Genomic DNA, 26,351 nt, shown 5'->3' on the forward strand with positions numbered 1-26,351 from the left:
AGAAAGAGATTTTTTCTGACTTTGACTTTTCCATAGATGTGTTTTTTATTTATTTACTTTTATTTATTTATTTATTTTTTTAGCTCCTCTACAGCTTTTACACTTAATACCCATAATATTTTGTACCATGGAAGCCTTTTTAAAATACTCAACGATACCAGTCAAAAGACTAACTTAATTTATTTATTGATCTTAATCCAAAATTAGGCTTTACTTATTTTTTATTTATATATATTTTTCCAAATTTAATGCGTTTCTACATCCATTACTACCAAGGCATGGGGAAAGTGTTATCAGGAGCCTGAGGCAATGAATTCAGGAGACACAATATCAGCGTTCCTCACAATCTCCCACGTCCCCCACAATATTCATTGAAGCCAGTCTCTTTCCTTGTTTTGAAGCCTGTTTTGAAACTAGTTTCCTTGAACATTTTAGAAAAAAAATCTCTATCATCTCTACAGCTGCATGTGAAAGGTAAGATTAGTCCTACAGTCTCATGCCCCATTCACACGGGCCATCAGCGTCAATGCTTCTCGTTCACTTTGAATGGGTGACATCAGGCGTTGCCGAACTGCATTGTACATCCGTTGGCGCCGCCTCGGAGGCGCTACTCGCTGCAGAAGTTGGGACTAGCTCAACTTTTCAAGCGCTGACCGAAGCGTCAGCCATTCAGATCGCTGTATGCAAATACACCAGCTAGACAGTGGCCTATTGCTGACTGAATTTCATTGGCTGACGCTGCTATGAAAATCGCGTTAGCCCCAACTTCATTGACGCTGAAGCCCCGTGTAAATGGGGCGTCATGGGTAAGTTTATAGCTTGCCACAGCCATTTGAGCAAACATGTAAAAGCTATAATAGAAGATAAGGAATGCTTCTTGTCCACTGAGCTAGTGTAAAGTTTACTGGATATGTAGTTACTAAAATCAGCTTTATCAAGGAAAACAGCAAGCAACTCCATTAATTTCTGAGTTGCAGAAAGGATTCAGATCATGGTGTACCCCGACTTGGCCTGTAAACTTGTAAAATACTTTACTTGTATTATCATTTATTCTACTATATAGGGCTGTGAAATTTATCAAAATCCAGTTTCAATTACAATTTTGATTCTTTGATCAAGATAAAAGAGGTGTGACGAGATATGTACTCCATGAGACGAGATGTGACACTAAATTGTGTTCACGAGAATGAGACAAGACAAGATTTTTACAGTATTTTAAGAAACCTTCAATGATGAAATATGAATAGAAAATAGTTTTATTTAACTGAAAAAAACATGTTGTGCAAAACTAGGGACTTTTATAAATCAACTAGTAATGAATGTTATTTGACCTCTATTTTAATGAATTCTATGCTGTAAAGGACATGCAAGCACTGAAAAATGTCCTTTCCACTAATTGAACTTAAAAAAAAATGTATGTAATTTTTGATATTTCATTTTCAATTTTTCATCAGTTTTGCTTTCATTCAGCAAGATTTCATTCATGCTCCTGTGACAATATCTGAGCTACTGGGTGCGAATGAAGTAAGGACTGATTTAAAAAGAGTTGTTTAAATGTAATTTGATACAGCACACTGAATGAAAAGAACTTCTTTTCCCGGACATACAGTGGCCGAGAGAGCTTAACGTGCTGCAATTAAAAAAAACGCATGCAATTATAAAAAAACCCCAGCAAATTAAGAAAAGACCTTCATACATTTGACAGCACACTTGGTGTAAATCCTTACATACATAAAAAAAAACGTGCTGCATTTTTACACAACGCAAACAAATTAATGAAAATGCAAACAACTTACGAAAACGTGCTGCATTTTCTCACAACACTTGCAAAAACAATGGAACAACAGAAATGTTCTTCACCCAAAAACATGACTGACGCTGCTGTGACTTGCTCAGTGCAGTTGTAGGTGATCTTAAAGTGAGTTTTTTGTTTGTTTATTAAAAATTCTTATTCCTTTGTCTTTTTAAATTTTTTTAGCATAAGCAACCATGACCTAAATAGCAGAGTCTGTCGCGTTTTACGATACTCTTGAAATAGCTTTATATATTGTCTTTAGGGAATATAGTATAGAATATATAGTGCCTCCCTCCTTTCAAAACGCTTTACGTTTGCTTTTCATTTGATGCACTAGAGCTTAACCACTTTCACTGGCATAGCAATGATAAAACAAAACACTATTGGCTGTTTTTAATAAGGGGGAGGAGCCACACTATGTCCCACCCTCTCTTCGTGTTTGGTTGGTTTGATCAAACATCGAAAAAAATGTAATTTTGAAGCACTTCTTGGAAGCCTTTAAAGCGACGTTACAATATATTCCTGCTGATGACTGTTTTAATAATTTTTAGTCAAACAAAAAAAAAACATGCACAAAATCACTCACTGCTCTTGACTGAACGATGTTTGTAGCTTAAAAAAACAAGTCAAGTTTAATTCTTACAGTGAAGATGTTTAAAGCAGAGTTTGTTTCATTGGTTTATTTTTATTCTATTGCATTTTTTTTTCCATAATTGTGAAACATTTTTGCTAAGTCTGTTAATTCTTAATTCTGCTTCAGTACCTTTGAAATATATAGGTGTACCATGAACCTTATCTAGAGGGTCAAATACGCTGTATATCTCAAACTTTTTGGTTAATGATAATAGTTGTAAATAATCGGAATTACAGTTATGACCAAAATAATAGTGAATATGATTTTTCCATAATCAAGCTGCCCTACTACTGAAAATTGAATTATCAGAGGCAAGAGAGCAATGGTTTCCAATTGTAGCTCTGCATACTGTAGTTTAGCTCCAACCACCTTCAACTCACACCTGGTTAATGGTCTCTTGTAGTCTTGAACACCTTGATTAGTTGGATCAGCTGTGCTTGATTAGAGTTCAGCAAAACGGTACAGAGTTGCGGCCCTTCAGGGATTGTGTTCGAGACCCATGCAAGAGAAAGACCGAAAACTGACTATAAACAGACCTGCTCTTAACGTTTATCCATACTGGCAGGCTTTAGAAAGCTGGTCCATATGGTGTGTGTATGTATGTTTATAGAAAGGTGGATAGATGGATGTTTCAAGCCCCCACCTACTATGTCCTCTGAAGTCCAATGTTTTCGTTTACTATGTTTTATTTTACAGTATTATTGAATGACCTTCACAAACTTCCTATTCCATTTTCCTCTTGTATTTCTTTCATTTTATTTCTGTTGGCCAGAATGAGAGCATCCCTGTCCTTTGCCCTATCTCAGAAACCTGACACGTGGTCAGGTTCAAGGCCCCAGTCCCAAACGTTGTTTGGAAGGATGTTTATAACATTCCTGTGGCAAGGGATAGTTCTAGCAATTACAGGAATTGGCTTTGGCCAGTCTTCTGTGAGGAGAGTCAGGGTTTTATTTTCAGTAGTTCCACTAAAAATGTTTTTTTTTTTTTTTATCATTGTTAATAAATTATAATACTAATTTCATGTTGGTTCAATGCTGTATTCTGTGTCTCCCCATAGAACACAAAGATGTTAGCAATTCGTGGTGATCATATACTGTTACGTTCCAAAAAGGAACAAAAAAGCTGCCTAAAAGGGGTCCATTTGAAGTAGCATAATTTTGATCAACTTGAAGCTAGTATGTTTCTCATACGTTGACCTTCATCCTAATTGTTTGTAAATATGAACTTATGAGTAATGAACTTACAAACCTGAAAGTATTAATATTCTTAATATCCTTATAGATTTAAGAAGTGTACTGTAATAACTTAATTTATTAATACGCTAATAAATGTGCTCTGACATACATGGATGCAATGTGGCACTCAAACAACATCATGGATGAGCTCTTTGACATTATTTTGCAGTGCATCTTTTACTGCAAATTCTACATTTTGTATACACAATTCAAGAACACTTTTTCTACAGTACTAGGGTTGGAACATTGCAGATTGTTATTTTTTTGGTTTTAGGGTCAGTGTTTCAGTACGGTTCAGTATGACCTATGTGAGGTGTTTCTAATGCAGCATCTGTGAACGTGATGGTACATTTGATTTTTTTTTCTCTCTTCTGGCTGCCATCATTAGTCTCACACTCTACCCCCCCCCCTTTCTCTGAGAGTCTTGAGCAAATAGGTCCAAAAACAAAAAACAAATATATGTATTTTTTCCCACTTTCCCTTTCACTGCACTCTTAAGTTTACTATGATGACTTCTGCTGCTGAAAAAAAATGTGCTATGTGAAAAGCGTCCATTGGTCTTAATTTACTTTTACCATTAAGAAGCAAGACCTTTTCAGATGATTGTGTCTCAGTGAGGTTCATCGTCATCAAAGCAGACAGCCTGATGGTTTATGCCTCATTGGTCACCATTGTGCTCAAGAAGAATTCTGGACGTCATTCAGGGATGTAATTGTTGACCTACCTAGGCTATGAGGAAGCCGTTGACGATATGGTCTATGAAATCGCTTTGAATGGGTGTGCAGCTCTGCACTTTTTCTGCTTCCACATTTGCATGTAACGATTTTGTACATTATAAATAAAGCCACAAGATGTACATTTATTATTATCCTCCGCAAGTCATCTGTTCTGATGTCTTCATTTATTCAGTGCTACAGCCTAGCACCTGCAATTTAATACCTGAAAGTTTTGTGGGTTTAGATTTAAAGTGCACCTAGTTTACCCCTTTATCAAGATTAAGGGTACGTCTTTTGTGTCTCCACAATGTGTCTGTAAATTTTCAGCTCAAAATTATTTATTATACTTATTTTTGAATGTGAGAAATATAAGCTGTAAGGTTACCGTAGCTGTTTTCATTGCCTGTTCCTTTAATGCAAATTAGCTGGTTCTTCCTGCCCATCATACCCACTTGTGTGTATACCCATAGAGATCTCTCTGTATTGCTCTGATGTGGGTAGCTTTCTCAACGCTATGGGTATTGTTAAGTTTTTAACGGTATTACTACTTTTATCGATACCACTTTTTGGTTCAGTACTTTAACGGTTCTCTTATCTGTACTTTTTTTAGTTTTTGTTTATGAAAAAAATTAACTAATTGAACACAGTTAATAAAACTTTGTTTTATTATTATGTTTTTAATGTAAAATAAAACAAAACCAATAATTGTAGAACAAATAAATTATTTTTTTCCTGTAAAAGAATGTACAATGGTTTGAAGGAAAAAAAACATTCTTCTGGAAAAAAATCAACATGTTTGCCTAACCTGGCAGAAGTCATTAGATGGTTTATTGTGCTCCCTGCAGTTAAAAATACCCTCTTTGAGTTGCAAAATGCAGTTAAATGAGGTAATGTTTATGATTTTTCATTAACGCATTCACATAAATGAGTTAACAGTGTTTTGGGAGTTAACTGTATTTTTAATACAGTTTTGGAGCATCTTGCAATGTAAAAATAAGCAATTTTTAAAAAAAAATTTTTTTGATAAGCATGTTATTATTAGGCTATTCATAGGCTTTTTTGTAAATACAGCTGATGTGAAAGCATTTTTAATGTTTAAGATTTATTTAGGCTACTGCAGAAAAACATACCATTTATATTGTAACCGAATGTGTGTTCCTTCAACTATTAATATTATACTAATTTAGGTGATTGACTGCTAACATAATGATGTGGATGATGTAACGTTACTGATAGTAGCTAAGCATTCAAAAACTTTTCATTTGTCTTTCTGCAGTTAATGCACTTTTGAAAGATACTTTTACTTAGCCAGATTGCTTGCTTATACAAGAAAACAACTTGTTGCGCTTGTTGCAACGGGCATTGTCGCTGTCCACCCGGGAAATACAACTTGTTTGGTTCACTCCGCAAGCTTACAATGTGTGTGTTGTGAGCTATCTGTGTGTGCTTAGCGTGAGCCTCCGCTGAGTACGTGCGCACAGCCGAGAAGTGTGAAGGCTTTTGTACTTTATATGCTTACCAGAAACACAAGCATTTCTCTTGTGAGGTTGGCAACTGTGCAGACAAATATCAAATATGGCAAATTGGAAAAGGTTGGTCAATTAAATTATGCAACTGTATTTAATGTTTAAAAGGCAATAAATCTCCAGTATCAATAGCAGAACCGTTAATGTCAGAGCTTATCGATACGTCTGTCTTTTCTTATTTAGCACCGATAGTCACTGATAAAGTACTGAGTTTCGGTACCCATCTCTACTTACCGCTTATATAAACAGCATAGTGACAGACAAGAATGAAGAAGAGCTACCTTACTACAGTAATAACTTTCCCAGCAGTTATTTGATGCATTTGTTGTAGAGTTATTTCAAGCCTTTATGCAACGATGAGTCACACATAATGTCAATGTTACAAAGTTTGCGTGCACACACACAGAAAAACACACACACGTTTGCACTGTTTTTGCATGGCAACTGCAATGTTTGCTTTAGGGTTTTTTCCAGCTGTGGCGGCAGGTCTTTTACACAAATCTACCAACTACCTATGGTGCTGTTTCAGGGACATATGGGGAAATGTGGTGAGCGCAGTATTACACGTCATGATCACATTTATGAAACTTTAATACGAGCATGCCAATCTTTGCTAGCGCGTCAATTTCCTCTGCTCGTGCACAAAATCTCTTGCACGCCCTCAAACCTGCTGCTCAAGCTCAGATCATGTTGTAGGCTCTCATTAAACACTGCTGAAGTGTGATTTAGTACGTTTATGTAGTGCGTATGTCTCCAGCATTTATTAGATTTGCTAGGAATATTTATGAATGTCTCCAATAGACCAACAGATCGGTATTAATGCGCCCTGGAGTAAAATGAAACGGCAATAAACTCCAGCAAGATAACGTTAAAGTCTTTGTATGCAGAATCGAAGACCTTTATCCATAAATGAAGTTTAATAATGGAAACTGAAAGCTACCATACCTTTCATCTCAACTGAAAGCTACATCCTGTTTGCTGACCTCACGCATCGCGCACCTGTCAGTCAGTCAGTACATTACCTTTAAGTGTTTAACAAACAGCACACATTACTACTACGGTAACAGAAAAGTTCGCACTGTTATAATTCACTTACCTTTTAATGGGTCTTGGTGCGCTTATAACCCGCTTTTAAAAACAACAACAACAATGAATGAATGTTTTGAATTAATAAGAAGCTGTAATGTAGCCGTGGCGGGATGAATTTTGGTGTGGCACCCAACCATGGCAGAATAAATGTAGCGGAAACCATGAACTGTGACAGGATACACATTAATATCCAGTGCTGTATAGATATCTGTTATGTTAATGTACAAAATAAACCTGATTTAAGTCCACAAACTGAAATTGAAGCATCATCTTTTGTAATTGTAATGACAATATGTGCTGTGTTGATAAATTAAATAGGGGTTTTACTGTTTTTCTCTTTATTACAAACATGCACATGCATTAAAAATGTCTTTAACTTGTAAAACTCATTCTTGAGGTACAGCTGATCACAGAGATCTAAACAGATCTTTTAAACCCAGTTGCTTTGCAAGTCCTATCTTGTGGATATGATTATATGCATTACTATGATGTCATATTAATACACGACTGTCAATTAATTTGGTGGGCGGGGAAATCACACTTCTACGTCACGTTGCGATGGGCCTTAATATTGCAGGCATTTGATTTCTATTTTAACATCAGGAAATTTAAAGAAAAGATATTGTGTTTCTATTACTCCAATGACTGTGGGCACAATATACCTACACACAGTTCTGTCCAAATGGCTTACAAAGGGGACTTTCAACATAGGTGCCCTTTAAGGTTTAAAAGTTTAGACGAATGAAAGGGAAAGTGATAAACTCTTTTTAGTATCTATAATTTTTTTTATGGTGGAATGTTAAAATATATAGCCTACTCAACTCAATAGGACTTCATAGTTTAAGGCATTTTAAAGGTTTATTGACAAGGTTGGAATAAACAGTCTACTAAATTACTGAAAAAAAAAAAAAAATTCTGTGTACACAAGAGAACTAACCAGGTTAGTGGCGCCATCTAGCAACTGTGTGTGGATCTGTACCGACATTGAGGGAAAAGTACAAAGTATAAACCTATTAAATATTACTTCTGTATCTATTAAACTGCTGAACATTTAAACTGAGAAAACAAAAACTGAAACAAACTTAAATTGTGTGGTCAATTTCAAATGTTTATATAAATAATATTCATTCATTTATTTTCTTTTTGGCTTAGTCCTTTTATTAATCTGGGGTAGCCACAGCGGAATGAACCACCAACTTATACGGCATATGTTTTATACAGCGAATGCCTTTCCAGCCACAACCCATCACTGGGATGTATCAACACACACTCATTCACACACATACACTACGGTCAATTTTAGCATACCCAATTCACTGGTACCACATGTCTTTGAACTGTGGGGTAAACCAGAGCGCCCGGAGGAAACCCGGGGACAAACGTAAACATGGGGAGAACATGCAAACTCCACACAGAAATGCCAACTGACCCAGCTGAGGCTAGAACCAGTTACCTTCATGCTGTGAGGCGAACGTGCTACCCATTACACCGTTGCGTCGCCATAATTAATATTATTTATTATTATTTTTAGAACTATTATTCATTATTTAAAAACACACAAACACACATGCATATAGTGTTTGTCTTTTTCTTTTTTTGTCCTCTGATCACATGCCTGATTAAGAGCATGATTAGCTTGTTTAGTTGTGTTTGTTGGAACTACTGTACACTCTGCAGGACATCGGCCTTCCAGGAACAAGTTTGGTGACCCCAGTTTACACTCTCATTCTTGTCATAAAATGTGCATTCCTCAAACTGCACCTTTGTGTTCTATCAGCACAATCTGCATCAGCTCTCATCAGCATTCTTTAGCTGATAGTCCTAATGGCCCCAGTACAAATGTTTGAATTTGGCTCGGGACATTCCTAAGGCTGTGTAATTTAATTACTTGACTTAATACTACCTAAAATACTTATACATGTGGACACTAGAAACGAAGTTCTTTAGTGTGTGTCAAACATAAACATTTTGTTTTGTTAAAGAAATGTAATGCTTCAAACGTTCATATTAATGACACCACATTTCATACATATTGTATATTTACAAATTTCTTATTTAATAGTTTCTTAGGCATGTGCAATTCTTGAACAAATCGTAACTTTTTTGTTTAAAATTTAAAAACAGGATATTTAAAATTTATGAATGATAAAAATATACAGTGTAGACTAAACCCAGTTATGTATACATATTTATTTCTTTAATTTAAGAATATGCAGCCTTTTTGTGTCATAGAAAATGTAGGCTTTTATATCAAGCTCTTGATAGAAGCAGGACGTTACATAAGAGAACCTTGCACACCTGTTACACTTCCAGGAATGGTAAACTGCTTTTGCGAGAGGACAACAAACAAAGAATATAGATATGCACACCTGGACCGTATCAGTTATGTGCGAAACAAGCTTTTTGAATAATGACAGCCCACATGTGGGATCATCTTCTCATTCTTGTTCTCGCTATGTTTTCATCTAATTTCTTTTACTAGCTTTTTTAACTCTTTATTTTTGTCTGTCATGCTGCTTTTTGATTATAAGATCAAACTAATAAACGGTCATGGGCATATTATAAACTTTAGTGACAACAAGCAAGCACTGGCTCAATGGAGCCACTGACAATCATGTCTGCTGTCCCAAGCAAATCTCATGCTGGCCCTGAGGCCAATGGGCCATTGAGCAATTAATCAGTTTATAGCGGCCTATATTTTATACATTTAATTATAAGAATCCTCTAGGCACTGGTACTAGTACTAGATGAGCTATTACAGTAAATAAATATGGTATGTTTATTAGGGCTGCACAATTCTGGCAAAAATGTGAATCACATTTTTTTTTTTGTTGATCAGTGTAAAATAAAGGTTATTTATTTTATTTATGTGTGGGTCTACTGTTTACATTTACATTTACATTTAGTCATTTAGCAGACGCTTTTATCCAAAGCGACTTACAAATGAGGACAAGGAAGCAATTTACACAACCAAGAGCAACAATGAATAAGTGCTATAAGCAAGTTTCAGGTCTGTAAAGTCTAAGAAGGGAAGTATTAGTAGTATTAGTATTTTTATTTTTTTATTTTTAAATTTTTTGTACAGTTAGTGTGATATTCAGAGAGGCAATTACAGATTAGGAAGTGTAGTGGAGACTAAATAGTTGAGTTTTTAGTCGTTTCTTGAAAGTAGCAAGTGACTCTGCTGTTCTGATGCAGTTAGGGAGTTCATTCCACCAACTGGGCAGATTGAGCTTGAGCGTTCGCGAAAGTGATTTCTTCCCCCTTTAAGATGGAACCACGAGGCGACGTTCATTCACAGAACGCAAGTTTCTGGAGGGCACATAGATCTGCAGAAGCGAGAGCAGATAAGGAGGAGCAAGGCCAGAAGTCACTTTGTAGGCAAACATCAGAGCTTTGAATTTGATGCGAGCAGCAACTGGCAGCCAGTGCAAACGGAGTAGCAGCGGAGTGACATGTGCTCGTTTAGGTTCATTGAAGACCACTCGTGCTGCTGCATTCTGGAGCAGTTGAAGAGGCTTGATAGAGTTAGCTGGAAGCCCAGCTAGTAGAGAGTTACAGTAATCCAGTTTGGAGAGAACAAGAGCTTGAACAAGGAGTTGAGCTGCATGTTCAGATAAGAAGGATCGGATCTTTCTGATGTTATAGAGTGTGAATCTGCACGATCGAGCAGTTCTAGAGATGTGGTCAGAGAAGTTTAGTTGGTCATCAATCGTTACTCCAAGGCTTTTCACCATTTTGGATGCAGTAATGGTTGCCCCGTCCATCTGGATTGAAAAGTTATGGTGTAGAGTCGAGTTGGCAGAAACTACAAACATTTCCGTTTTTGCGAGGTTCAGCTGAAGATGATGATCTTTCATCCAGTGTGAAATATCCAACAGGCAGGCTGAAATGCGAGCTGGAACCGAGGGATCATCAGGATGAAAAGAGAGGTATAGCTGGGTATCATCAGCATAGCAGTGGTAGGAGAATCCATGTCTCTGGATGACTGGTCCTAGAGATGATGTGTAGATGGAGAAGAGAAGTGGCCCAAGAACAGAGCCTTGAGGTACCCCAGTGTTTAGATGCTGTAGGTTGGACACCTCACCCCTCCAAGACACCCTGAATGATCTGTCAGTGAGGTAAGATTGCTTAAAATGCAAAATTTTGTATAGTTATTATGGTGGACTTGAACAGACTTACAATACAGTATGTCCTAATGTTAATTCACAGTAAAATTATGACATCAGAAAATAACTATTCATAATTTTAAAGTTGATTTATTATTTTTAAGACATGCTTGTCATTTGTCATTGACAACATTTATTAGACCATTTGCTTTCACTGGTAAAATTATAATTTTGTCATTATCAGATTCCTTCTTGTATTATTTTCAACATTATAGGCAGGTTGTTATACTGACACAGTAAGCATTTATTTTCATGCACAACACTATATGTTTGCTATGAAAGAAAAACATATCAAATGCTTGTCATAATCATAACTGTAAAATGCGATATGATCATTGATGTGCGCACAGGTTTCACTTTCACTTCCGAGTGAGGCTCATGGCTGCTGTCACTGTGAGAAAAAACACATACATGCACATCAAACCTCCCGCACGGCCCGGCCCTCCAACGATCGCTCTGTGCAACAAACTGAACGCTACTTACAACTTCATTACCTGTTATTCACAGCCTATGCAGGTTCTGCTAAAGTAGGCATCATTGGGTGTGCATGTGCACATTATGGTAGTATTCAAACAGTCAGTGATTTTGTGGCCGCGAATACATCATTGCATGAAGACAGAAATTACATTTTTGGGTGAATTATACCTTGTAAATACAGTTTGTGATACTTTTAACACCATTTGAAGGTGTCAATGTGAAGACTTGTGCAACTGCCTTGCTTTTCACCTTGAAAATATAATTGGCTGAATAGTAGAAAAGCTGAATTAGGATCGTGTGAAGGATCGAATCGAAATTGTGATCTTTATTCAATTAATCGTGCAGCCCTAATGTTTATACTTCCTTTATTTATCTTGCACAGAATGTTGCCGTGTTCAAATTTGGTTTCTGAGTTTAGAGCTGGGTGATTATTTAAAAAGTAATCAAAATGGACAATTATAATCAATCACATTTTTCCAGAGCAAGTTTTATTTTTAAATTTATTTATTTATTTATTTATCTATTTTTTCGATTATTTTCCCTACCGCGTGTGGAGTCACGGGACCCAGCTCTGTAAATGAGCTGCGCACCTCTTAAAAAATTTAACTACACGCCATGGTGACGCATAGCACAGGCTTAGTGATTGGCCAGTTTGATAGCGGTTACGAGAGTGGGCGGTGCGATTTAATTTAAGTTTTTCAATTTTGATGTTCAAAAAATAAGCCTAGGTAGTAGATGTGTGTGTCTCCTTCAATTATTTTAAAATCAAGTAATGCACTCTACATTCAGAACTCTCTAACTTGTAATATGTGAGAATATTTACTGTACAACTTGTCAGTGTATGAGGGCAAAAAATAAAAATAAAATAAACAATAATCGTTCATTAATTTTAATCAAGTTAAAATGTGCAATTAATTGAGATTTTGATTTTAGGCCAAATCACCCAGCCCTAGCTGAGCTTATATTTTTCTATCAGCCTGCTACGTGATATTTAGTAACAAAGACAAATAGTGTACTAATTTAATCCTAAGTTGGCAAAGTGACGAAGGCTCACACATAGTCTAGTTCACTAGTTTTAAGCCATTCGGCAAGATAGCCCAGGCATTTATATAGGCAAGGTCCAGGTCTCCATAGATGAACATAGAAAGCATGCAATATTATTGCCCATGATAGTAAAAAAAAATATTGTTAATGGGTTTGCTTGTTATGGGCCGTGTTTGTTTCATTTGTCTATTTCAGTCAACTCGTGTAGATAAATGAAGCTTTGAAGTTTTGTTTTGTCTTCATGTTTCGCTGCCTTGTTTAGGGTGTTACATACTTATTATTTTTGCAGCAGTGTGTTAAATTCTCAGACTTCATATCTGTGAATAAACTGGCAGTAGTAAGTCTCAGTTCTGCCAAAAAAAAAACAAAAACAAAGCAGCTGCAGCATAGCAGATTTATTTAAATGTTGTTATAAGTTTAAACGTTGCCTTGTACATATTTATTTTCAAATTAAATCTCTGTCACTGTAAATTATGTAAAATTTTACAAACAATTTTTTAATATTTTTATTTCAAATCAACCCAATAAATGCATGACCCATCCTGCATGACTCTAAAAAATGTAGAATCACTTTACACGGCTTAGACTGGTCTGTTGTTAGTGAGCAATTCCACAGAAGCATTTTTTTGCACTACAGAAACACTATTGTTGTTTTAAAAACACTTAGGGGACGCTTCTCCAACTGTCAGAGCTTTTTAAAAATAGCAAGTGCTTAAATTCAAGTTCAATGACTAGCTACACTTCCAGCATTTTAAAAACGTGGCACTTTCATTGACAACAAAAAAAAAAAAAGGACAGTTCATGTTTCTGCAGCGCAAAAATGCTTCGGAGTACACATGCTCTTAGCCCTTGCTTTACTTGAAAAATGCTGGACCAATGGGTAGCATTTTTTTATGTACAGTGTGTGCTTTCTCAGATGTTTATCTTCTATTAAGTACCCATCTTTATCTGAATTGAGCAGGACAATAGAAGTGCTGTGAGGGGCAGCAAAGTGGGCATAAGAGCTTCAAATGAAGCTGTGCCATATTTTTCTTTTTTATTTGCTTGTCACATGTTAATTCATGAGCTCATTATTTGATTTTTTCTTTCTCACACAGTCCATTGGAAGCAGAAGAAACCCAGAAGCCACAGGGTAAGTCTCTTTTATTGCTTTCATTGGTTTCAAAGAGCTCTCTTGTGAAACATCCTCTTGCCTCCATTTTGCCACACTCTCTTATAAGAGTGAGTAGAGATATGTTGGTGTCCTCTCATGCATCTAGAGAGCATGTACTAAAGAATGTACTAAGAATGTAATAAGAATGTAAATGTAATAAAGGGAGAGTGCCTAAATGATTTGAGGAATTAGATTCTCTCAATTTAATTGAACAATGTGGAAATTGAAAGCAATATATATCCATTCATTCATTCATTCATTCATTTTCTTTTCGGCTTAGTCCCTTTATTAATCCGGGGTCGCCACAGCGGAATGAACCGCCAACTTATCCAGCACGTTATTATGCAGTGGATGCCATTTTAGCCGCAACCCATCTCTTGGAAACATCCACACACACTCATTCACACAGATACACTACTGACAATTTAGCTTACCCAATTCGCCTGAACCACATGTCTTTGGACTATGGGGGAAACCAGAGCACCCGGAGTTAACCCACACAAATGCAGGGAGAACATGCTGCATTTCTGGGTTTCTTTTGGGTTTTTTCAATGGTGACTATTCTTTTGGGTTGTTAGCTCCATGCTTTCTAGCATTTAATGGTGCATCAGGACACTCAACACCCACCCCCCATCATTATTATTAAAATCCCCAATTTAAATTTCAAACAGTGGCTGTTTCTCAATTCCAAGAATCCTTGCGTTTTTGTAGAGACCGGTCTTGCCAGGTTAGCTCAGAAGAGCGAACTTAAGAGACTACGAGAACAGAACTCGTCCTCTGAGAAATGAGATGCTGCGTTCTTCCTGATGGTCACATGACCTTAAAGTATTTTTAACAGAAAATTATGTAAACATTACAGCATTCATACAACAATTTGCTGTTTTTTTCCTTTTCAATTTAAATAACATGCACTAAAACCATACAAATATGCTTTGCTCATTACGAATAAAACTGACTTTAATACGAATTTCAGCAAATAAACATTGTTAATGTGTTTACTAAGATTTTATGTTAATGTTTACTTTCACTGTTTCATTTAGGAAAACTAGAGATGAATAAGTTATATTTCTGATCTTTAATAATAAATCTGTAAAAATTGCTGCACTTTTCACTTCCTATATTTGGCCGCAATGACTTATGGACATCTCGAGCGAGTTTTGCGCTCAAGTTTGCCTCTTTGATATCAAGAAAACTAAGGAACTTTCAAGGAACTTTCATGCGTCCTCCGTTCTTGTGGTCTTGAGTTTTGGAACTGCAGTTGATGATGACATTACATGGGAACTCAAGGATGCAAGATGGCTAATGAACGCATACTGAGAAACAGCCAGTTTTTTCAGTCTACTAGCTTGAACATAAACCACTTTCTATCATACATGAATGGTTTTTCATTAGGGCACATGTTGTTTGTTCATAATCTATATCACCTGGAAAGGATTTAAATGCAAATTTCTACAAGTTTTTTTAAGGATTTCGTGCTTGAGGTCCTTAATGAGTTTAAGTAAAGTGTTATCGTGGAGATATTTCATGTTGCCCCGCCACAGACAAAAACTTTAAAATGCCCTGTGCTTCTGTGCCTGAGGTAAGGTAGAAAGAATTTCTGTGTCAGCTGTGCTTGTGGAGTCATTAAGTGTTTCCACTACATAAACTGGTGGACGCTTGTATAGGGCTGCTCGATGATGGGAAAAATCATAACCACGATTATTTTTGTCATAATTGTAATAACGATTGTTCAAATGATTATCCCTTTTGTGAATTTTTTAAATATATAAATATTTCCCAAATGATGTTTAACAGAGGAATTTTTTACAATATTTCCTATAATGTTTTAAAAATAAAAGCAGGTTTAAAAGGTTTTTTAAAAACCTATTTTAATAGCTCAATATTATTAGCCCCCTTAAGCAATATATATTTTTGATTGTCTGCAGAAAAAAAAACTACTTTTATACAATGACTTGCGTAATTACACTAGTAATTAAGTAATTAAGTAAATAAGTAACTAAGCCTTTAATGTCACTTTAAGCTAAATACTAGTATCTTGAAAAATATCTAATAAAATATAATGTACTGTCATTTTAGCAAAGATAAAAGAAATCAGTTATTAGAAATTAGTTATTAAATCTGTTATGTTTAAACTTCACTGTAAGAAAAAAAACTTTAGCTACAAAAGTCATTCAGTCAAGAGCAGTGAGGGATTTTCTCCATTTGTTGTTTGATTAATAATAAAAACAGGCGGCAGCAGGAATATTGCGAGCTGTCACTTTCAGAATAGTGCAGCACTGATAAATGGTTTCTCTTTCACATGTCTTTGATTTTCAACACCAGGCTCTGACATAATGCATGTATTTGACCATTAAAGTGCTCACATTAAGAAGGCGTTAGATGTCTGTGCTCTGCTCATCTCCTTTCCTGTTCGGACACCCAAGAGCATGTGCTCTTTTTTACTTTTAAAAATATTAATTATGCACCTGTGCTGCAAACGTTGCATTACAGCACATATTTTTAGTCATTTTCACGTGGAACTGACCTTTGCAGAGCAACAAATGTGAAAAAAACTGAAAAGGGGGCGGTATATGATGGAATAATCGTTTATCTCGATTAAAGCTGTACCATTACAATGTATGCGTTTGCATCTTTAAGTCCATATTAAAATTAATATATTTTCTTTTTGAACCCATTGGGGAGAACCACCCTGTAACAGTCTTTGTACTTTTATTTCAGAGTGCAAATTGCATTTTATTATTACATGTATTTTTTAACTATTTTCCCAAGCATATATAACTATATATAACAACTGTAAGAAATTATCAGAATTCGGTGCATACATTCAGTATTATCTTTTCTTAAAATGACCCAATTTAATCCTGTTTGTATGAATTAAGCCTGCTCTAGAGCAGGTTTGAGCTACCAGAACTGTTGCTATGACAACAACTTTTGGAGGAGTTTTGAAGAACGATCCTGGATCGTGTCAAATCGTCAATTACCAAATGTAGCTAATGGAGTTTTCGGACTCCTGGTTTTTCCCTGTAGAATGACAGTACAAACTACTGCCTCCTGTGGGCATGGAAATACAAATACTGTCAAGCAGGTGCAGAACGCACATGCTCATTACAGTCAGTTGGTGTCTGTTTGGTGTGTTTTGGTGCAGCTTTTTAGACCAGATGCAACCAGCATGAGGCCCCAAAACAATCATTTTATTTTTGCTGTTGCCACTAGTGCTTTGTTCACACTGCAATGTTTAGTACACATTTAAAAAAAATAAATAAAAATGTGAGATTTCTTGTGTGATCTGATCATGGTCCTCCTAAACTGACACACTTGTGCAAAAGCATAGCAACGCATAGCATAAACTTTTCAATTAAATACACTGCATACTGTATCATGTGAGCTAAGCAAGTTGTCAGATTATTTATAATTTTTACAAACAACTGCAGTGTATTTTATGAGCTATAAATGAGTTTTATAAACAAATTTTGAGAGGAGCACGTGATATGATTGATTTCAGCTGGTCTCGCATCAATACTCATTACTAGTTGATTCATATATTATTGCCAGACTAATCAGATGAATTTTAGCCTCCAAATAAATAAACCCGTTCATCCCACTTACTTTACTTATTTTTTGTTTTGAAGAATCCCACCATTTCCTCCATTACTGGGGGATCCCTCGAGACCTTCCTGATATCGAACACCCTGCCCTCGGCTCAAGTATCCCCGGGTTTTCTTCCGGAACAGCATGCCAAATCGGCAAATTGTATCAAGCAATCGCTAAGAGTGAATCCTTGAAATTGTTGTTTTACTAGTACTAATGTGTATTTAAATTTCTGAAACACAAAAAAGTGTTTTGAGATTGAAAACTCTGATAGGTTGTCTATAACAAGAGCAGTGAACAGCTTTCTCCAATATGGTATGTGGCTGCTGCAAAGATGATATGACCAAAGATGTTTGGTGTACCAAACTGACATTGTTTCACAGACAAACAGAATTTCTGGCTTTACTGCTATGATATTTGTTTGAATTCTGGAAGACCAGAACAAGATCCAAAAGAAATCACTATATCTGCATTTAATTCCCTCCACCATCACAGATAATGCAGCAAGAACAGTATTTAGTTGGGATTCTTTCTAATAAAAATGCTGTTGAATGTGGTAAAAGGAAAAAGATGTGACCAGTGCAGATTTAACTTTGTCTATTTCAGTTGTGGGTTTGACAAATTAGTTTAAGTCAAGTCGCGATAGTATCATCCTCTGATGTTTGAGAGGCAATGTTAGTGCCAGTTCTTTTAGTTGTTGCAATGGGTGAAATGGTGCTTTGGTATCAGTCTGAAATCACAGAATGTTGATTGCCGCAATACCCTGTGCTCTATTGTTTTGCAACTTAAATCATGAATAGACTCGTCTTTATATTTCGAAGGAACAGCCAATTCTACTTTGCCCGTAAACAACATCAGAAATTCCCATGTGCTGTACAATCACCAGCATATACTGTAATAGTAGCAGCCTAAGTAAAGTCCAGTTTTCCTGGCTATTGCCACAAATTGTTCCTTTACTTCTAAAACTCTTTAAGATCGGCTTTGGTTATTTGGTTTTGTTAGAAAAAAATCTAAAAGCAGAAGTCCTGATCGCATGGTTGACTAAATCAAGAGGTATGCATTTCTTATCTGCCATAGCTTAAGGGACAGAGCTTAATGGGTACAACACCTTCACCTGTGTTTTAAATGTTTTCTTTTTCGTTTTTTTATATATAATCACAGACATTACAGTAGGCTATTATCGTTCGCGTTATCATTGATCTGCAACTATAATTAAATCCTGTTCATAAAAAAGTTAGAAAATAACATTTATTTATACATAAGTATTTATGAAAATAAAGCATGTTTTATAATTATTGATAGGACAGTAGAGAGTATAGACAGGAAAGCATGGGGAGCAAAGAATGGGTAGGATTAGCATGGGATATTGAGGCGGGAATTAAACTTGGGTCACCGTGAACACCGGAGTGCCACGTGTAGACACACTAACCACTACACTACTGGCACCAACTCAAGTGTTTGTTTAATAAGAAGTGCTTCTCATATGATATTTGAACCAAAAGCAAGAATGATTTCGACTAGGGTTGGGCGATGTTGACCAATTTGGCATCATACCCCTGCTGAAAAGTCCAGCTTAAACCAGCCTAGATTGGTTGGCTGGTTTTAGCTAGTCAACCAGCCTGGTATTAGAGGGGTTTTGGCCATTTCCAGGCTGGTTTCCAGCCGTTGCCAGCCTGGTCTTAGCTGATCAGGCTGGAAAATGATCAGCTAAAATCAACTTGACCAGCCTGGTTTAAGCTGGTCATAGCTGGTTTTGGCTGGGCTCCCAGCCTGGCTAGGCTGATCAAGTTGGTTTTAGCTAGTCATCTCCCAGCCTGATCAGCTAAGACCAGGCTGGCAACGGCTGGAAACCAGCCTGGTGGTTGTTAAATATTCATTAATTCATAACAAATTAATTAGCTGTACCCTACAGTTTTCACTACCTGACCCACATGGTGTTTGCTTTACCCATAACCAAATCATAAATAAATAAACTCACAAACAAATGACCACCTGTCAATCACTTTTTTTCTGGGGGGTCTTGCATGAATAGGGCACCGTGATCTGTGTCGTTAAAATGGCTTTTCCCACCACTGGTGTGGGAGAGGAGAGTTTGGTTTTAGTTCACTGTAGTGCATACATTTTCTTTGTTTTGACTACAAAATCCTCACCACGTGCGCAAATTTAGGAGACATTTATATGAGAATGCATCTTTGCACCTAAAAACGTCAAACACAGCACTCAGGAACAGATTGAAACAGTTGTTATGTGAACTTGCTGAAGTAAAAAAAAGCGCTCAATGCTTGCCTCGCCTTTGTGCTCTTCTTATTGGCTCTCTACTCTAGAACTGAATGCGAATGATTGGTTAATATCAGCCATCAATCACACAAGCTGCGTCCCAAATCGCATACTTATGCACTATTCTGCGCCATTTTGTAGTATAAATAGTGTAAGTAGTGTTCACACTGAAAACTTCCCCGGATGATGCACTCATTCAGCCGCTAAAATGAAGTGCGTAATGATGGACACTTCATGCACTCAACGACCGCAGGTTTGCTTACGTAGCGGAAGGGGCGGAGCTATCGGACGCACATGTTGAATAACTTTATTTATTTTGGATTGTGAAAGCAAAATTCTCCCACGAGAGTGATTATAGCGCCTCCCAATGATGAATGCGGAAATACTCATGGCAGGTATTGTTTGATAATTCGGTCATTTATTTCACTGATTTGGCAACTGTCAAACATCATTAGGAAAACTGACAGATTTACCTACAGTTACTAATAATGGCACATCATATTAGTGATCATGTGCTGAATGTTAATCCCTTATTTACACTTTTCCAAGAGTGGATAAAAGACTTCCAGTGTTTTAAATATACTATGAAAATGACTAAAGCCATTCACTGTAATGTCTGTGGGACGGGGTTTGCAGGTAACAGCGTTTGCCACTGAATTCACACATTTCAAGCGCGAGAGGTACTGTATAGTCCTTCAATTAATCTTCACGATGCTGTCAGCCGTGCAAGCGGCAGCTTTATGTATCATTAAACATAGCTCATAAGAAGAACTTTACTGCTATTAAGATAACATGTAAATAATAAGTTACATATCAATATAAACGTGGGCCGGGGCGATGGATCGCAATGCTGGCTCAGCATCGTGAAGTGTGTTGACCATCATTCGCCTATCGGCACAACCCTAATGTCGACTGCAACTTTCTGTCGAACATCATGCCTACCAAAAGGGTACCATTGGTACCATTTGTAAGTGGAGACACAAGTCTGATAAAGGTGACCCGTACTGTATTACTTAGTGGAAACGAGGCTTTAAAGGTGTCAACTTTGGTTTGCTAAACTGCATCTTTTTTAGCCATGCAAAAGCGTCAGAATTTTTCCACAGTAAAGCTCTCTCTCTCAAAAGAAATCTACCAGAGAGTTTGCACAAAGTTTGACACAAGCCACAAATATTGTTTTGCTTTGTTTTACTTTTTTGGACTCTCAAAGGAATGGTTACTGTACTTGCGGTATGTGATTCAACAAGGACCATATCACCTAAAAATCTTGTTTCTACAGACTACAAAGTCACCACAACTCGAGTGTCCCTATAAAAAAATCTACTAAAATACCTGATTACCAATAATCAGATTTTGATAAGATTAAGACAATACTCTAATTAAGAGTCTGCCATGTAAACAGGCATTTTTGATAACCTTAATCAGACTGAAGTCAAATCAAATTAAACAGAAATCGAATTAAGACACATTAATTAAGTTACACGATAGTCCATACATACACAACTGTTTGACACTATTCTTTGCACCTACAAAGTCAGTGAAGGACCACCAACACATGCATTGCAAAATGAGGCCCCCCCTATGCATCGCGCGGTATCAAATTCTGTTAAAACACACAATTTCCATTTTTTCATTTTTGCATCAAATAGCTCATTTGTCTCAGAGGGCATGCATATAAAAGTTTCCTGAATTAAAGTGAAAGTGGCAAACTGCAGTTAAAGTCAACAAATTAAAAAATAAAAACCTTAAATTGCATGAAACTCTGGTGGAAATGTGAATAGCGTGGTGACACAATGACGTTAATCGAATTATGTAACATGTAAAACGAGATCATGAAATGAATGCAACTCATGTAAACACCTAATCCTATTATTGTCTTATTCAGATCAAGGCAAATCATTCCATAGTCATTATGTAAAAGTATGTCACAGTTTCCTTCATTTTTAGTCTTGTATTGTTCTTCTTAAAAAACTCCAGTAGGTTAAGGATTATTGTTGCTTTTAGAAATGTCTGTGTTATTCCCACAGCAGTCTAGTACCAAAACCATAAAAATTAAGGTGTGATATACCTTTACCAGTGTGCTCTAGGGATGTTAATTATGACCACTCTTGCCATGTTGTTATTGGAAAGTTTGTGTGGGGCAAGCTGGTGTATGAAAGTGAAAACAGCAGCTTTCCACTATCTGGCCAGTGCTTACAGCGAGCCAGGAATCATGCTGCATTTCCATCAGAGGAGTGATGGCTGGTCTCTTAATACTGTTGAGTTTTCAATGAGACGGAGTGCACACAACAGAGTTGTACATGTTTTTACTGCAGCACCTTTTTTGAAATATTAAAGGGGTGGTCCAGAGTGTATTTTTTTAGACTTGGTTGTGTTTATAAGATGCAAAGCAATGTGTGCTCAAGCTTCATTTGTAAAAACAAATCAAATTATTTTTTTCATATATTTGACTAGGGCTGCACAATTAATTGAAAAAAAAGATCACAAACTCGATTCGACCTTACACACGATCTTAATTCAGCTTTTCTACAATTCAGCCAATTATATTTTCAAGTTCAGGGGAGAAGCATAAAGGCGGTCGCACAAGCGACATGGACACCTCTAAATGACGTTAAAAGTGTCACATACTGTATTTATAAGGTATTATTCACTCTAAAATATAATTTCTGTCTTAATGTAATGATGTAGTTGTGGCTGCGAAATCACACATGAGCTGACCGCTACTACTAAGAGGGCGCGGTCATGCCCGCGCATACCCGCCAATGATGCCTACTTTAGTGACCAGAACCTGCATATGCTATGAATAACATCTAATGAAGTTGTAAATAATGTTCAATTTGTTGCACAGAGCGATTGTTTAGAAGTCGCCTGGGAAGTATAATTTGCATGTGTGTGTTAATTTTCTCACAGCGACTGCAGCCATGGGCCACACTTTAAAAGTGAAAGTCAAACATCATTTTAAATGACCATATCGCATTTTAGAGTTTTGATTACAACAAGAATTTGATACGTTTTTTTTTCTTTAACAGCGAACACAAAGGTTTGTGCATAAAAAATCTTTTACAGTGTCAGTTTAATTACTCTAGCTTATATAATGCTAAATAAAATTGGAATAGAGAATGTGATGATGACAAATGTCTCATTTTATCATTGAATAAAATTGTCTCATAATGTTGTTAATGACAAATGACAAGCCTATTTCTCAAACACAATAATTTAACTGCAAAACCATGCAGTTGAATTCCGATGTGAGTTGCATTCCGATGATCTTTTGACTGTGAATTACCAATTAGGAAATATATAAAGTCTGTTCCAGTCCACCATTCCAAGTCTATGCAAAATTGAGCATTTTACAAACAGTAGACCTACACACAGGCCTAATATTGCTGTTTAACCAAATGTTTGTAAATTGACAATAATAATAGCCTACTCATATTAGGGATACAACAATACAGTTAACCCATGGTTCAATACATACCTTGGTTTTTTAACACGTTTTTTTGGTTCGGTTCAGTTCTCTTGGCTTGACGTGTTTTTATTTTTTTTTTATTCTATAGGCTATAGGAACAGTAAGAGGTTAAAGAGAAAAAAATATTTATTGCAATACTCATTATGTTTTATTTAAAAGCCAAGAAAAGTACACTAGTTCCTTCATATTAATCTTTATTATACATCTACAGAATCGTGAGAAAATTGTGATGTTGATTTTAAGCAAACAAACTGTGATTCTTATTTTAGCCAGAATCGTGCAACTCTATATCTGACTCTGATTATATACTGCTACTCAGCTAACATGAAAACTACATCTTTTGCGAGTTTGTTATTTGAGATGTAAAATGCAGGGAAAGCGGTCGCATAGAGAGACGCTGCAGTGCTGAAGATTGTGGGTGTTTACAGCGGTTTGACAAATAAATCTGAATTTGTTGCTAAATTGTTAACAGTGCCAAACAGCTTTTCCCGTTGTTTACATCCTTGTTTACATCCTCGCTACAACATACCATTAATGCTTAAACTATACATGTAATAGATAAATTTTAACAAATAAAAATATTTGCAGGTTGTGGCTCAATTCACTGCTTTTCAAATGCTAGAGCTATACATTTGCTTTTTAAAATTCTCTGGAGCATAATTAAAATTATATTGTAAGCATTTTTTTTGTGTCATGCCATTTGAAAGCCCAAATACATAAATAGAACAAGCTCTGTGGAAAAGCAGCATTTGGACAGCATTTTAGCATTCTTTGCTATAACATTACAGCACCTCTGGGCATGCTCCTTTTCTGCGCGTGGTGAATGTGCGTAACCTGAAGCGTTTGTAATTTCACTTACCTGAATGTAATTTTTTTTTGTCTGTAAACTTCGTTCGCTTTAGGCTTTGCTAAGCTAACTCTGTAAAAGCCAATGTCTTGCTTTGCATTGAACTTTGAGCATATTACATTCAGAGATGTTGTTTATGTTCACACAGCTACTGTACATTACACATCAACTAAAGTTTAAAATATGATATCGTAGTGGACCACCCCTTTTTAAAGAGTTTTAGCACATCTGGTGCATTATGAAACAAATTCTGACACTGACTGAAGCATTTTGAGCTGAAACTGCTTTAAAATATCTGTAAAAAATTAAGAGCTGTTGGAGGAAGATGATTGCTCTAGTGTTTAATCATGATTATTGCTTGCTTTATTCAAACAATTGCTCACAAAATTATACAATTTAAGATCAACTAAGCAAAATATGTTTACCATTAAAATATTCAGCAAGCAACGTATTTCCATGAGTCCTTTCTCTTGCTGCATAATGTAAATGAGGATGTGTTTAGACCTTGCAAATAACATTATAATATAATAGTTTAGACATTAAAAAAGCATTTAATCTCAAACATCATTTACCAATCAGACTTTAATCTTTTATTTTACACTCTCACTGTCTATGACTAAAGCTGACTGTTTATCAAAGCAAAATTTGAAAACATTAAACCTAATTTAAATAAAACACAAACATATGAGTTAATAACACTCCTTTCAAAATATCATTGATGTCAGATGAGTTGAATGATCTTTCCTATTTATATTAAAGTAATTGAAGTAACATAAAATGACAAAAGCTTAATGTCTTTATTACTGACAACATTGATGTGTACAATTCAGTGGGGAAAAAAAAGCCTCAAAGATGTGCAAATGCACACAGCCAGCCAGTTCTCCAGAAAGCTTGTTCAGTTTAAAGTGTGTGATAGTTAAGAGTAGATCCAGATCCCCAAAGGAATTCAGGGAATTGAGTTTCCTTGTTCAACACTTTTATCTGGGATGTTTTACAAAATAGACGAGGCGTTACTTGAGTACTTGGTTGCAGTGAAATGTTTGCTTAAATTAGTAAATGAACAATATATAATAAGTTTTTATGCTTATTTGTTTGATCAAAATGGTATTACAAATTAAATCAAATTTAAATAAGTATTTTATATTTTGATATGATGTAAAGTGAAATGATTCAGTTTGATTAAGTAGGTAGTACTTTAGAGCTGAGAGTCATGTGACTGCTTTGTAATAGGCTGTTCAAGGAAAACATTTGCTTTGTGGAATGTTTCTAGTGTTATCCACTCTAATGATTCATTCACATTTGAATCATAACATGTCATAAAGTAAATGGGGTAATTTTGCATTTATGATGCCTTACTGGATGAGCAGATTTAAATGTAACCACAGCTACATGTGAGAACAGCCACATTTCTCTTAATGTGAAATTAAGATTACTCTTACCAGATCTGAAAGCGGCCCTTAAAGCAATACCCTTGCTTTAGGAGTTGGTCTGGATCACAGCGTTTTATTCTAAAGCCTTCATTTGTGCAGAGTGCTTTGTGATTAGGTCATTTGTTCGAATGTGAGAACTCTGCAGATTTTAGCATTTGTCTACATCATTAATTAGTTGTACACTTGTCTAGTCACTGAAGTTTTATTATAGAATCTGCATGAAAGCAATTTGGCTGAAAATGTACAGAAATACATTGAGTTTTTGTGCACAAAGATAAAATCCAAGACAAACATTAGCACTTGTTTATTTTAAGACTTTAGACCGTTTTATATGACTTGCAGTTTGGAGCAATAATCAAATGAATCTTTTGTCATAATAGCCATTGCTCATTATTTTGAAACTCATAGGTGTCGAAAGTGAACACAATGTGAATGTGATGAGTAGATGCTTCAATGAATTAAGAGTCCACATGAAGAACAACATCTGCAGAACCATCTGGTGTGGGCCAGTGTTATGTCTTAACCAGATTTTATGTGACATGCTGACTGTTTCCTCCCTCTCCCCCTCCTTCTGATTTAGTTTGTTGAATATGCAGTATGCCAGATGAGTAGAATGTCTGAATACTAAGTATTGTTAATACAATAGGTAAAAGAATCTGGCATGATCTACTGTATAAATTGGCATTCAACCAATCTGAACATGGTTAAAAATGAGCAGGGATCAGGCGATAATGAACAAATTCAAGATAAAGAGGTTGCAAATACCTCAACTTTTTTCAACCTGGCATGATGTGGCCAGGTGTAAACAGCCCATAACAGATTCATTTCACAGCTATATTAATTATAAAAGATGTTTTGCATAATTCGCATTAAATAATGGTACAGTTAAAATGGCAATTGTCCGC

General features: G+C 36.0%; 1 protein-coding gene and 1 long non-coding RNA gene across 5 annotated transcripts in view; both read left to right on the top strand.

Annotated features, from left to right (window-relative positions):
- svild (supervillin d) overlaps positions 1–26,351 on the top strand; it is a 135,404-nt gene that overhangs the window by 37,501 nt on the left and 71,552 nt on the right. For all 4 annotated transcript variants that reach the window (XM_087276008.1, XM_087276009.1, XM_087276010.1 and 1 more), the window contains one exon: positions 13,783–13,817. In XM_087276008.1, coding sequence (XP_087132134.1) covers positions 13,783–13,817 — 35 coding nt within the window. The remainder of the gene's footprint in view (positions 1–13,782; positions 13,818–26,351) is intronic.
- LOC147841351 (uncharacterized) lies at positions 18,400–23,279 on the top strand. The gene is made up of 3 exons (XR_015504006.1): positions 18,400–18,479; positions 19,196–19,861; positions 20,159–23,279. It is a non-coding gene; the product is annotated as an uncharacterized LOC147841351 (long non-coding RNA).

This window comes from Danio rerio, chromosome 12 (genome assembly GCF_052040795.2).
Source record: "Danio rerio strain M-AB ecotype USA chromosome 12, GRCz13ab, whole genome shotgun sequence".
In the NCBI taxonomy this organism is placed as follows: domain Eukaryota; kingdom Metazoa; phylum Chordata; class Actinopteri; order Cypriniformes; family Danionidae; genus Danio; species Danio rerio.